This window comes from Leuciscus leuciscus (genome assembly GCF_965113295.1).
Source record: "Leuciscus leuciscus genome assembly, chromosome: 3".
Taxonomy (NCBI): Eukaryota; Metazoa; Chordata; class Actinopteri; order Cypriniformes; family Leuciscidae; genus Leuciscus; species Leuciscus leuciscus.
Genome location: NC_138727.1, coordinates 53,004,235 through 53,018,118, shown reverse-complemented (window position 1 = coordinate 53,018,118; position 13,884 = coordinate 53,004,235). Strand labels below are relative to the sequence as shown.

Sequence of the window (13,884 nt, the reverse complement as noted above, 5' to 3'; positions counted from 1 at the left end):
TGAACTTGGTGACAACATCATCTACGACACCATCTGTGACATCATCTCTGCTTTTAAGTAATTTTCTGCTTACTGCGCTTTTCATCTGTTTCTTTATCCTGGTTGTTACTCTGTGTTCGAGATCCAGTTGTGTTCTTAATTTCTCTGCGTTCAGTATTTTCATAAACAGTGTCTAATTCCATAATTTGCTCTTATGTTGGACCGAACGTCTACACAGATGAGCTGTGATCTTCAGAATGATGAGTGTTTTTTATATGCTGCGAACTCTAAACAAGAAGTGGTTTCATATCACACTGGCCTTTAACAAGAATAAACACTTGCAGACCAACTTAAAAACTCCCTGCAGACTCTTTTGTGTATTGTACATTCAACCACATGTTATCTGCTTCAAACAAAACCTCCAACAAGAGGAACCTGTGACCACTCAAAAAAACTCGAACACTCAAACTGGACTTTTGTATTGATGATACAGATAACAACAGAAAGTGCCTGAATCGAATGTTCCCTTTCAGTCGGTCACGTTCAACAATGTTTGTTAGAGTTCAATACAGTCCTCATTTCCTTTTCACATTAGTCATTTGGTTCACCTTTGAGCCAAAACCTGAATAATATGTAAAATTTTCAATTATTAGGATGCCCTTTTAAAATTATAACTGTCAACTTGACTTCAGCGGAATTGATACACAAAATTGTTACACATTGCATGACTTTACAAATGGAAGAATCACTGACAACTCTGTCTGGTCGGCAAACTAAGTGTAAAAAAGTTTAATAAAGTTAAATAAAGGACCAGAAAAGCTGCTTTGGATTATTCTTAAACCATTGCACACCTTTTACTGTAATTCCAACTTTATATGTATTAATAAAATCATTACGATATAAGAAAAACTATTAGCATCTAATAGTTTATGAATAAAAATAATGCCTTTTTTTATAGTAATCACTTTTAAAGAAAAAGACTTCCTATTAATAAAAACTGTCCTATTGTTCCAAAGAGTGGAGTTATGAGGGGAAAAGTTAAGCATAATTTTCCAAAAAAGCAGTACTTGTTTATGAAAATTAGATACCTTCAAATTAATTTAAAAAAGATCATTAACACATCTCAACACCGGCCGTGAATATCTCTTAAAATATGATTAGGAATATGATTCCATATTGAGTGTGACTTTGCCCTGCAGGCACAGGATGTAGACTCGGTCAGTCAGATGTTGGATTTTGGTTGAAAATGAAAATGTCTAATGTCTAAACCTAACATTTGTTTGACATCAAGCTCTAACCCATTGGTGACTGGACGTCAATGTAATGTCAGGAAGACATTGTCAGACATCAAATATGGGTTGAAAATGGTAATCGGGTTGACGTCTTAATCAACTAAAGATACCGTAAAATAAGACTAAAGAAGATTAAATCTCTCAAGATCTCAGCAGAGAATTTTACAGCTCCACAAACAGCATTACCAGCTTCACTTATTACTACCCAGATTTACTTTATTTCTGTCAGACGTCTACAAAAGTGCTTATTGAGAATTAACTGAGCTTTAGATTTTAATGTTTGGTTGAAAGTTTGTTGGTTTGTTGGTAGCACCATTACGGTGATCAGAGTTTAATTTAGTTGTGTAGTTTGAACCTTAACTTTTTAACATTAGATTTTCTCTAGCTGTTGTAACTGTGTTTGTTAAGGCCAGAACAGCCAGAGAAAATGTGATCAGATGATATTGGTTACATGATAATTCAAATAAATTATCATCATGTTGTGGTCTGATTCACTGATCATAAACAGTGTCTTCTTTGCTTATATAATTGTCAGAGAATTATTTTGCTTTATGATGCTGAAAACTATATCACTCGATCATATTTATTTCTGGTTTCCTTTGTAACAAATTATGCGTTTTTGTAAACACTGTTACAAAGACTACAAACTCACTAAAGCAATTCACCCAACTAAAGCAAATACTGATCACCATAGTGGTGACCAAACATTTTCAGTAAAACATCAACATCTAAATCTCTGTTATTTCTCAATAAGAGCGTCTGTAGACGTCTGACAGACATAAAGTCAGTCTGGTTAGTAATAAGTGAAGCTGGTAATGCTGTTTGTGGAGTTGTTTAATCCTCCTCTGCTGAGATCTTCAGAGATCTGTTAGTGTTTAATGTTCTGTTGGGATTTAAAGTGTTTCTGTTGTCTGAGTTTTGTGGGTCACCGTTGTGCTGAAGAGTAGAGCCTGTGCTTCAGTCCAGGAGAAGAACGAGAAACATTGATGATATGCTGCATGTTGCTTTATTTAAAAGGCTGAAATCTATTACAGTCATTTCTATTAAGTTCTTTATTAGGTTGATGTTTTTATTTTATTTATTCAGTTAAGTTTCAGTTTAATGAATAGATATAAATACATAATTGTCTCAACACACTCTTGTATGTTTTTTATATTAGAAACTTCTACTGAGTAACGTTGAGTAAAACATCCTTGAGAATTTTACGGCAAACGTTTTCCAAGTTCTCTAAGTACACTCAAGGAATTACATTTTACAGTGTGAATATATTGTAAATATATTTGTCAATATATGAAAAGTGGCAATTCCTTATGTAGGCCTATTATTCACTATATTGTAATATATAACACAATATGTTGACTAAAATATTTGTCAGTATATTTACACCGTATTTAATATAGTCAAAGCATTGTGTAGTTTTCCCTGTGATCAAGTTAGCATCTACAACGTCCAACAAGAGGAATCTGTGATCACCTAAACTGATCAAACACCCTAAAACAGGCCAAACTGGACCTGTGTGTTGATGACCATAAACTGGAAGTGAATGATGATTTGCATCTCTGTCGTGTTCAGGAACAGAGAGGATGATGGGAAATAGAGATCGTGGGATGAGGACTTCCTGTTATTAAACACAAGTGGGTGACAACAGGAGATTCACATTTTCCTTTTCTCAGTAGATGTCACTGTTCTACCATTTTCACTATGATGGGAAGCTTAAAAATCAGTCCCTTGTAATTGATCAGTTACTCAGTAAGCCCCAACAGAAAATTGCAAACAATATAATAACATCATTTGAATTTTATAATGGGACTCGATCTTGGTGCTGCAGGCATAAAAATGAGGATAAATGTTCTTCATTTCATCATTTGTAAGACACTTCTCAGCCTCTCCTGAACATAGACACCTTTCCTTGCTCAAAAACAGGTGTTGTGTCGCGCATTGAAAACAGGAGTTGGAAGTTTGTTTGACACAAGCACAGTATCTTGTGAAAACACGTGTAATGGCAACTGACCATTTTATTCAAAGAGAATAAAAAAAAATAAAAAAATAAACCAGATATACTGTCAAAATCACAATAATAGACTACAAGTGTTGTGAACAAAAATTTTACATTTTCCTTCCGCTCTTGATTTTCTATTACAGAAATCTATTGATTACAACAATTAAATAAAATCTGACATCACAGCAGCAGTTTGCATATGATGAAAGTAGAATACAGGAACCTCACAATGATTCCATAAAATTATAAATCATTGAAAAACACATAACATTTACAAAAAAACTAAATAAATGAAACCACAAAATCTTAATTATTTTAAGAAATTAGTTTTGATTACTTGAACCTTCACCAAAAATGCAATAAAAAAAGAAATTAAATTAAGCTGAAAAATATGGGTCAAAGTATTATTAAATATCATGAAGATAAAGGAATAGATGTTAAGTCTCACAAACCCATTTCCTCGTATCTGAACATGGGAGATCATTCCAGTTGTTCACACTGCCTCTTGCAGGATCCAGTTCAACACAGTCCTCGTTTGAACCATGAAAGCTATTCGGCTCACCGCTGTCCCAAAACCTGAATAAAATGGATCAGATTCAATTCCTGTACAGCTCTAAAATATAAGCACTCAGACAGCAAATATGAGAAGATGCATTTACAGTCAAATGTACACTGAACGCAGTGGTTTCCTGTGAGTATTTTATCACTTACACTCGATACAGTGGTGAATTATCCACCCATTTCATGTTGCCCTCATTCTCAGTATCAGACAAACCAATCCAAACACTCTCCTTAACAGGCTTATTAAGGCTGAGATGACTCCATATGTAATATACACAGATTTTGTGGCTCAGATAAGGTCCAGTTCTGGTTTATTTCTTTGCTCTTGGCTGACATGTGGCATTGCTATGGCCTGCTTGTGGCCCAGATCTGGCCAACAGGAGTGGGCCACCCAAGGGCCGTCATTCCACGCTACATGTGGGCCAGATCCGGATTCCACAAGTGCCAAATGTGGGCCGGATCTGGGCCGAAACAATGTTGCTATGTGGGTCTGAACTAATAAAGCCACTTCCCGTTTAGTGTAAACACTATTTAAAAGAAACCATGACTATCATTCAACCACAGCACATCTGTGAACACTTGCTGTCAGACATAAGAGTGAATAATGGATTTAGAGGACATTTATGAAAATGTTGAAAATGATGATTTTAAGGACACAACTGGACCTCAAACACAGAATCACAGCCAGGACGAAGGAAAAGATAGAAAGTGCAGTAAGTAGAACGTTTTATTTGAAGAAGAAATGGTGTTGTTAACTTTTGAGGAAATGAGAAATGTTACTTATAAATTTAATCTTTTTTCAAAGAACAATATGTTCATGTTTCTGCATTTTATGGTATTTAACATGAAGTTATTTTATTTAACTTTTCAACATATGTTCTTATTTGCATATTTTACTGTAGATATTCCGCTATCATTATCAAAGAATAAACTTTTTTTTTAAAAAGGCCTGTGTATTGTCTAAAGATAAAGGTGGATTTATTTGAGCCTATATTTCTAATAATATGAATTCTAAGTGAATGGTTGTTAACTGATATGTGTGTGTTTTGTCTCTGTTTGTCAGGAGGACGCAGGTGTTTGGTGTTGATGACAGTGTGTCTCGGGCTCATTTGTGTTCTTCTGCTGGTCTTCATCACACTGTACATCACCATCACAGCAGAGAGAGACCTGTTAAAGAGTTACAAGAACACAGCTGAAGAGTTCAATCACACTATCATCAGCTTACAGGACAATTACACTGATCTAATGAGTGAAAAAAACCAACTGAAGAACAGCTTCAACTCTTTGAGTCAGAAGAAACTGGAGTTAGAGACTGAACTAAGGAAGTTATATGAACTAGGTCAGTACAAATGGATTAATATGTATATTTGCACTTTACAACACAATTAATACATTTAATTGTTATGTTTACTGAAAGGAAAAGACAAGTTTTTCATATCCAGTGAGTTGAAGAGCTGGTCTGAGAGCAGGCAGTACTGCAGAGATCATGGTGGTGATCTGGTCATTATCAACACTAAAGAGAAACAGGTGAGTTCAGTGGCAAATATATCTAGTTTATGGTATTCTGTTGTGAATGAACATACTTAAATATATTTTGTCATACGTACAAACAAACAACAAAAGTCTCACCAGAGCCTCATGTTTTAACACTGCTTGGAAAATAAATGCTACAATGATATAACAAACATCTTTCATATTTTATATGTTCTTGCTGTTGAATATTAATTTTGAATGCTGGTAATTGTCTTTATCTTCTGTCCGACTAGATGAAGATCTAAAATGTAATGTTGATTCTCGCTCTTTAATATATATATTTTTTTTTCCACATACAGCAGTTCATATCTTCATTAGTAAAGGAGAGAGTGTGGATTGGTTTGTCTGACATTGAGACTGAGGGGATCATGAAATGGGTGGATAATTCACCACTGAAACAAGGGTAAGTGATAAAACACTCACATAAATCCACTGTGGATATTTTTTAAACATACTGTAAAAAATTGCGCTGTAAAATAACCATAATCTACTGGCAGCTGTGGTTGCCAGCAATATACTGTTAATTTACAGCCCTCTACTTTTCATTTATATATCTCTGTTTTTACAGTATGTTACCGTAAAATTACCATGGAAACTAAAGTAACTCATATCATTTGGGAAACCAATTGCTTCAAACAGTTCGAGTTCAAAAACTAGTATTTATTTATTTATTGAAGTTAATGATATAATTCAGTGATTAATTAACTGATGATTGAGCATTAGTGATGAACACCTGATGATAACAAGCAGAATCACTGAAGGACAGATGAACAACAAGATAAAAAAGCAAAACACAAGACCTACAACTGACTTCCAGCCAGAGAAGACATTACGGGCCCTATCTTGCACCCAGCGCAATTGACTTTGTACACCGACGCATGTATCATTCCTATTTTGCACCCGCGCACAGCGGACTTTTCCCTCGGCAGACGCACGTCGGTAAACTACGAAATACATTTGCGCTCCCCGGGGGCGGTTCAGCACAAAGAGGAGGCGTGTTCCGGCGCAAACGTTCCCTCATGCTATTTTGCAGGTTTAGAAAACAATTCCGCCACAGACCAGGAAAAACCTAGTCTAAAGTCAGTGGCGCGTTGCGCATGTTATTCATATGCTATTTTAAGGGCGCATGCTTGGCCATGATGTAGCGTGTGCACAACGCGCATACACTTTGATTCTCTCATCTACACAGAAGCAGCAGTTTTCATTTTTGCAAATCATACATTATTACAAAAGATAGATAGATAGATAGACAATTTATTATAAAGCATAGCCTACATCTAGCTTACACATTTACCCAAATTATCATACGCCTGTTTAACCGAAGCTAATTTGGGTGTGTTTCTCCATCCCCAATGTTACTTCTCTGTTTTTTACGGCCCTGACGAGGACGTCGGTCTCCTCGGCTGTGAACCACTCCTGGCGCGCGCCTGGCAGATCCGCCGTTATAATAGCAATCCGCTATAGAACAAGCGTGCCTGCTCTTAAAGGGAATGTGAGATGTCGCTCTGATTGGTTTATTTCACGTTACGCCCAAACCACACCTATGAGTAATGTAACTTCAGACCAACCCATTTTAGATTTGCGTCGGGCGCAAGAGTCATTTATCCCGCCGGTATAATAGCTAGACTTGTAGTCAAGACCGCCTAAACCGAGACCAAGACACTACCAAGACCGGAGGGTATCGAGACCAAGACAAGACCAAGACCAAGACCAAGTCGAGACCAAGACCAAGACCAAGTCGAGACCGGAGGGGGAAAAAAAACAGACTAGACTGTGTTGAAGCTAAGCAATAACTTGTATGAATTCAAGAACAGCAGCATAGGGTTCAGCCTCAGTTTACATTCAATACATATTAGACGGTATTACTTCAACTACACAGGCAGAACAATACAGAGACATACCATGTCATGTGTGTGACTGTGAGCTCACTGTAAATGTTTTTGCAGACTGGGTGAGATCAACTATGTGTAGCAATTGCATGACGGCTGTTACTGCACTATTAGAGGTTTGAGACTCCCTTAACTTTTGTGTACTGTTGAGGACTGACATGACTGGTACTGATGGTTCATCTGAAAAAACATCAAACACCTCCAACACCATCTTGCTCCTCCAACAACTGTCTAAAGAATGAGAAATATGTAACCAATTGAAATTATACTTAATGTGTAGATGAAATCGTAACATCAAATTAAAGATACACAATTATAAACTTGGATTAGGCCTAATGTTTAGTCAACACAACGGAGATATGCAGATGATATTTAAAAGACCATTTATTTGGTCAATAGTGTAATCAAACAACACACACACACACACACACACACACACACACACACACACACACACACACACACACACACACACACAGAGAGAGAGAGAGAGATATCAAAGACATAAATTCATCTAAGCAAATGCCTGCCTATCTCTGCCGATTTCGGAGTCTCCAAATGAATCCATTCTGCAACTTTTAAATACATAATAAAATGTTTAAAAACGAAATTATAGGCTTAAGTGCAGGATCCGAAAGTTGGTCGTTTTGTCGCTATGGTTACACACACACACACCGTTGGCGGTGCGCTCAAAGTTATCTGTGATCTGTCAGTTGTGCAGTTACCCAAAATCTCCTGAATGAAGTTAAAACCCATCATGTCACTGATATGTGTTTTTTTAAACCAAGTGATCAAAGTGTTCGTTGCCGCTGCGATCAGTGGCCGCGGATACAGTGTTTTCTTGTGTGGCTCGCGCACACGCCGCACTTTCACTCGGACGCGCGCTTCTTTCAATCCGTTCCGTTGCGGATAATAATGTTGCATTTTCGAACGTTGTGTCGTCGTGGATATTATTGTATTGCTAAATCCCCCGACCACTATGTCGGTCTGAGACAGCGAGACCTAGACAAGACGAGAGGTCCGAGACCAAGACAAGACCAAGACCAAATACCGTCAAGGACGTGACAAGACCGAGACCACGTAAAAGTGGTGTCGAGACCGGTCTCGAGACCAAGACCGGTCTCGAGACATACATCACTAATAATAGCAACAGCGCCCAAGACCCGCCCACAAAGTTACTTGCGTTTCGCGCTTGATACTTGCGTTTCAGATCGTTAAAATAGGGCCCTACATCTCTGAAGATCTCAGCAGAGGAGGATTAAACACCTCCAAAAAACAGCATTAACAGCTTCACTTATTACTAACCGGATTGACTTTATTCCTTTCACACGTCTACAGAAGTTCTTGTTGAGAATTAACAGAGGTTTAGATGTTGTTTTATTTAATTTGACGTTACCATTATGGAGATCAGTGTTTGCTTTAGTTGGGCTCTTGACCTTTGACTTTAACATTAGTTTTTTTGTGTGGCTGCTGTAACTGTGTGTTTATAAGACACAGTTGTTGTGGCAAAAACAAAGCCAACAAAAATGAGATCAGAGGCCTGTACCATGATGATAGTTGAACAAACTCAGGGTTGCAGGATTAGATTTGAGTTGACCAAACCAATCCAACCAGGCTTTGTTGGTACCATGATGTTGATCTTCAACTTTCTCTGTCAACTCAGGCTTTGATCCTGAGTTTAGGTGTGACATCAGTAGCGAACAGCCAATAACATGCTGAGAAAGGGTGAAACTGCCATTTCTCACGAGAGAAGCAGCACGATTCACGATTCTTCTGCAGAATATTACAAGATTGAAAAATATTAAGAATTTAAACAAATTTACACAGCAAGAAGAAAATAGCTGTCTATGAAAGAGGACAATTAAAAGAAAAAGTCTTGCTATATCAGTGCAAGTAAAAGTTGTGAAGTTAATTTATACAGTTGATAAAGGTATAGAGAGAATTGAACTTTTAAGCTCACATGTAGTCATTTTATAGCTTTATCTATTGATTCTAAAGTGTATTTATATTACCTTCATATATTTATTTATTTAAACAGTGCGTAATAATAATTGATAAACTAAAACTGTACATGTGTGATCGATTAAGGGTATATCTAATATCTAAATCATACAAAATTATTATTCTAAATAAGCATTAGTAAAAGTCAGACGATTTTGTCTTTAAAATCATTTGCTATGTAGTGACCTTTAATTTGGAGTATAAACAGATGGAGTGACTTTATCCTCTGCTCACAGCTGATTGGTCTAAGTTCTGTTTGAGATCTCTTACCATAACCTGCCCCGGACCAGGTTAGCCATGGAGCTCAAGTTACTATGGCGATGAACACTGCTAAAAGCCAAACCACTTTCCTGGTGCCTAAAACCAGAGGTGTATAGTCCAGGGGTCAGAAAGTAGAAGTCCTGCCATATGTTTATTCCACCCATGAACTCAGTGAGCTGATTTCACTAATTAGTTCTCTCTCCTGTCTGAATTAGCAAATCCAGGTGATTGGAAGAAAATACTGAGGAGGACTTTTACTTTCTGAACCTGGACTTTACACCTCTGTTTGAGAATAACAGAGGATTAGATGTTGATGATTTATTGTTTCATTTGATGTTACCATTGATGGTGATCATTGATTGCTTTAGTTATGCTCTTGACCCTTGACTTTCTAACATTTGTTTTTCTTTGGCTTCTGTAACTCTGTATTTAACAGACACGTTGATTATGCCAAGAAAATCAGAGAGAAAATGAATCACCATGTAGTGGCCTGATTCAATGAGCTCATATAGAGTCTTTTTCTAAGTTCTATTTGATTATATGGGTTATTAATTTTACATTATTGATTGTAGTAGAATATTATACATCAGTGTTATGATTATCTGAAGAATTTATTTTATTATTATTATCTGCTTTTATATTTGCTGTTGTTTTGCAACTACCACATGAGGTAGGGTCACAGAGCTATTATATTCAAAAACGTGAAATATATTAGGATGAAGCTTTCCTCATACAATAAAAGATTTGACTCTTTATGAGATCAGTGAATCAGGCCACTACATGACGATTACGTCATCATCAATAAATAGCCAACAACACCTGATCACATTTTTGCTCTGACTTTCATGCCATAATGAATGTGTTTTATAAACACACAGTTAAAGCAGTCAGAGTAAATCTAAAGTTAGAAAGTCAAGGATCAAGAGCCCAACTAAAACAAACACTGATATCCATAATGGTGACTTCAAACTTTATTATTTTCAATAAAACATCAACGTCTAAACCTTTGGTAATTCTCAATAATAACTTTTATGACAAATTGGTTTCTAATACAAATTAGTAATACAATATTTGTATTAAGTTCAATGCCATAAAACCTAAAAACAAAATTACCGTAAACTTTAGTTCAGTGCCGTAAAACATAAATATTTCTACCATATTTTTTACGGTAAAGTACTGGCAACCACAGCTGCCAGTTTTTTACCGTAAATTTTAGTTCAATGATGTAAAACATAAAAATTGCTACCGTATGTTTACCGTATGCTTTACGGTACACTGTTAGACCTTACCAGGGTTTTTTTACAGTAAAATACTGGCAACAGTGATGTACAAAAATATACTGTGAATTAACAGCGCTCAAAGTCAACACTCAGAGGCTGTGTCATAAAATCACACCCTATTCACCTTATTCTGCGCCCGTTCTACTTCCCATGATTCATAGCGGTTTCAACTGACTAAACGGTTTTCTACTTCCGGTTGAAGTGTTTGTTTACATAGAATGTTAGTACTAGCGTAAAGGCTACAGTGATCGTTTGTAGTTATTAAAAGTGGTAGATAGGGCCGTAGTACTCGAGTCCAGTCTTGCACTCGAGACCGTTTTTCTATGGTCTCGGACTCGCTGGCATTCGGACTCGGACTTGTCCCGGTCTCGGCCACTGGTCTTGCCAAATATGGTCTCGAGCGAGTCCAGGTGTCTTTATTATGTTCCCAGTAAGCACACATACGTCGCCGCGATATTAAAACAAAATATTATTGGAGGGAAAGTGAAACACACGGGTCGAGTGTCGGTTCTATTTTAAGCGGGTCGGGTGCGGATTTTAATTTGTGCTGTTGACGGATAACGGGTCGGATGCGGTTTGAAGCCCTGCGGGTACGGGCGGGTGCGGGTTTACAAAATCGGACGCGTGCAGGACTCTGGCTTGCCTTGAACTCATTCTCTCGCTGCTAGTACAGGTCAAGCGCTACGAACCGGAAGTAGGCAACCGGAGTCGTCGTTATGGCAGCGCGCATTGTTTAGAGCAGAATAAGGTGGATACCCTCATTCACTATTCCCTACATTAGTTCACTAATAAAGTCCACTTGACTGAGTAAATAATTTCATAGTTAATTCAGTTAATTTTCAAAGTAAAAGTTAACAGGTTAACAGGTTAATTGAGACACTGATGAACACCTGCTGTTAACAATCAGAATCACTGAAGGAAAGAGGAACTAGAAGAACAGAAAAAAAAGATGAAATCAAGATAAAAGACATTAAATCTTAGCAAAAGATCTCAGCAGAGGAGGATTAAACAACTCCACAAACAGCATTACCAGCTTCACTTATTACTAACCAGACTGACTTCATTTCTGGTAGACGTCTACAGAAGGTCTTATTAAAAGGTGACAGAGGTTTAGATGTCATTTTATTTTCATTTGATGTTACCATGATGGTGATCAGTGATTGCTTTAGTTGGGATCTTGACTCTTGACTTTTGAATATTAGTTTTTCTTTGACTGAGGTAGCTACGTCTTTAAAATATATTTAATATGGCAAAAAAAAAAAAGCTGAAAGAAAGCAGGATCAGATGACAATGGCTGATTGTTAATGGTCACAATCATCATATAGTGGTGTGAAGTCCAGGTTCAGAAAGTAAAAGTCCTCCTCAGTATTTTCTTCCAATCACCTGGATTTGCTAATTCAGCAGGAGAGAGAACTAATTAGTGAAATCAGCTGACTGAGGCCGTTTCTCAATATGCGTTCTTGTCTGTACTTGTGTTCTTGTGAACTTGTGAAACGTCATCATTCGCTGCCCAAGTACTGTCCCAATACACAAGTTTGCATATTGGTAAGAACGGTTAAAAATTCCGGAAGTGTTCTTGACACGCCCATTTTACGGAGGATGCAGCGGTTGGTAACTTGTCTGAACTTGACGGCAGAAATATCCCAGCATTCATTTCGGCATTCGAGGAAGGAGTTATGTTTGGGTTATTTAAACCCGTTATTTAACCCGTTTAAACCGTTATTTAAATCGCGTTATGTTTCGGTACTGCAGACGGCGTCTGTGCGGGGGTATTATTGCGCAAAACCAGCAAGAACACATCGTCTCAAACTGTCAGCAGTGCTCGTCACCTTGTGAGTTCATTCTTCCAAGAACAACTAGCAAGAGCGTTCTCCCAAGAACACAAGTCCGTTCTTTGCATTCTTGGTTTTGAGAAACAGCCACAGTTCATGGGTGGAATAAACATATGGCAGGACTTTTACTTTCTGACCAGAGGTGGAGATTCCAGGGGTCAGAAAGTAAAAGTCCTGCCATATATTTATTCCACCCATGAACTCACACAGCAAAAACTCTAGTGTTAAATGAACTCTCCTGGGAGTTTATTTGGCTCCAGACTCAAGAGTGTTTAAGTTAATGAGATAATTAAGTGATTGATTGAGTGATGATTGAGCATTATTGAAGACACCTGATGTTAACAAGCAGAATCACTGAAGGAGAAAAATCACAATTTTAGACACCGTTATGGAGATTAGTGTTCGATTTAGTTGGGCAGTTGACCTTCAAATGATTATCTTTAGATTTTGTTTGGCTATTGATCTGAGTTATTACAGCCAGATGATCAAAAAGAAAAGGTGATCAGGTGGTGTTGGTTATATTTGAACATAATCATAATTTGATCTGAATCACTGAACTCAATCAGAGCCTAATCTCTGACTTAAATGTATATCGGTCATTACAACATCACAGTAATTCTACAGATTAAGTTCCAGATTTTTCAATATAATTCAAATTATTTCTTAAAAGTTGTTCTGATAAAGAAAAAAATTTTTTCTCTAAGGCACACACAGACATCAAGATTCAGTGTATGAATCTCAACAATGGTGACAATAATAAAGCATGTTGCAGTGCATTCTGGGTGCCACCAATCAAAACTCATCCATGGCTCCCATCATGCATTGCGGTATGAATAAATTATGATCTGAAATTGTCTTGTTTTCCTAATTGAATATTCTTTTTGTCACCATTGTTGAGATTCATACACTGAATCTTGATGTCTGTGTGTGCCTTAAAGAAAGATTTTCTTTTTCTTTATCAGAACAACTTTTAAGAAATAATTTGAACTATATTGAAAAATCTGGAACTTAATCTGTAGAATTACTGTGATGTTGTAATGACCGATATACATTTAAGTCAGAGATTAGGCTCTGATTGAGTTCAGTGATTCAGATCAAATTATGATTATGTTCAAATATAACCAACACCACCTGATCACCTTTTCTTTTTGATCATCTGGCTGTAAAAACTCAGATCAATAGCCAAACAAAATCTAAAGATAATCATTTGAAGGTCAACTGCCCAACTAAATCGAACACTAATCTCCATAACGGTGT

The 13,884-nt window shown here is 37.0% G+C and overlaps 3 protein-coding genes across 5 annotated transcripts in view; 1 reads left to right on the top strand and 2 right to left on the bottom strand.

Moving 5' to 3' along the window:
* The window catches only part of LOC309493832 (CD209 antigen-like protein 2), a 161,701-nt gene that overhangs the window by 1,714 nt on the left and 146,103 nt on the right, over positions 1 to 13,884 (bottom strand). Inside the window, exons 1-2 of one of the 3 annotated variants that reach the window (XM_082163099.1) lie at positions 3,982 to 4,068; positions 3,723 to 3,846 (exon numbers count right to left, since the gene is read on the bottom strand). The exons of 1 other annotated variant lie outside the window; for it this stretch is intronic. In XM_082163099.1, coding sequence (XP_082019225.1) covers positions 3,723 to 3,744 — 22 coding nt within the window. In that variant the 5' untranslated portion in view covers positions 3,745 to 3,846; positions 3,982 to 4,068. Of the gene's footprint in view, positions 1 to 73; positions 602 to 3,722; positions 3,847 to 3,981; positions 4,069 to 13,884 lie in introns of those variants that run through there. One more of the 3 variants, XM_082163098.1, reaches the window with a different exon arrangement.
* Positions 1 to 13,884, bottom strand: part of LOC309493702 (zinc finger MYM-type protein 1-like) — a 96,730-nt gene that overhangs the window by 32,573 nt on the left and 50,273 nt on the right. The gene's annotated exons all lie outside the window — the stretch shown is intronic.
* The window catches only part of LOC309493736 (uncharacterized protein), a 115,842-nt gene continuing 106,303 nt past the window's right edge, over positions 4,346 to 13,884 (top strand). The window contains exons 1-2 of the mRNA XM_082162954.1: positions 4,346 to 4,544; positions 4,895 to 5,000. Coding sequence (XP_082019080.1) covers positions 4,436 to 4,544; positions 4,895 to 5,000 — 215 coding nt within the window. The 5' untranslated portion in view covers positions 4,346 to 4,435. The remainder of the gene's footprint in view (positions 4,545 to 4,894; positions 5,001 to 13,884) is intronic.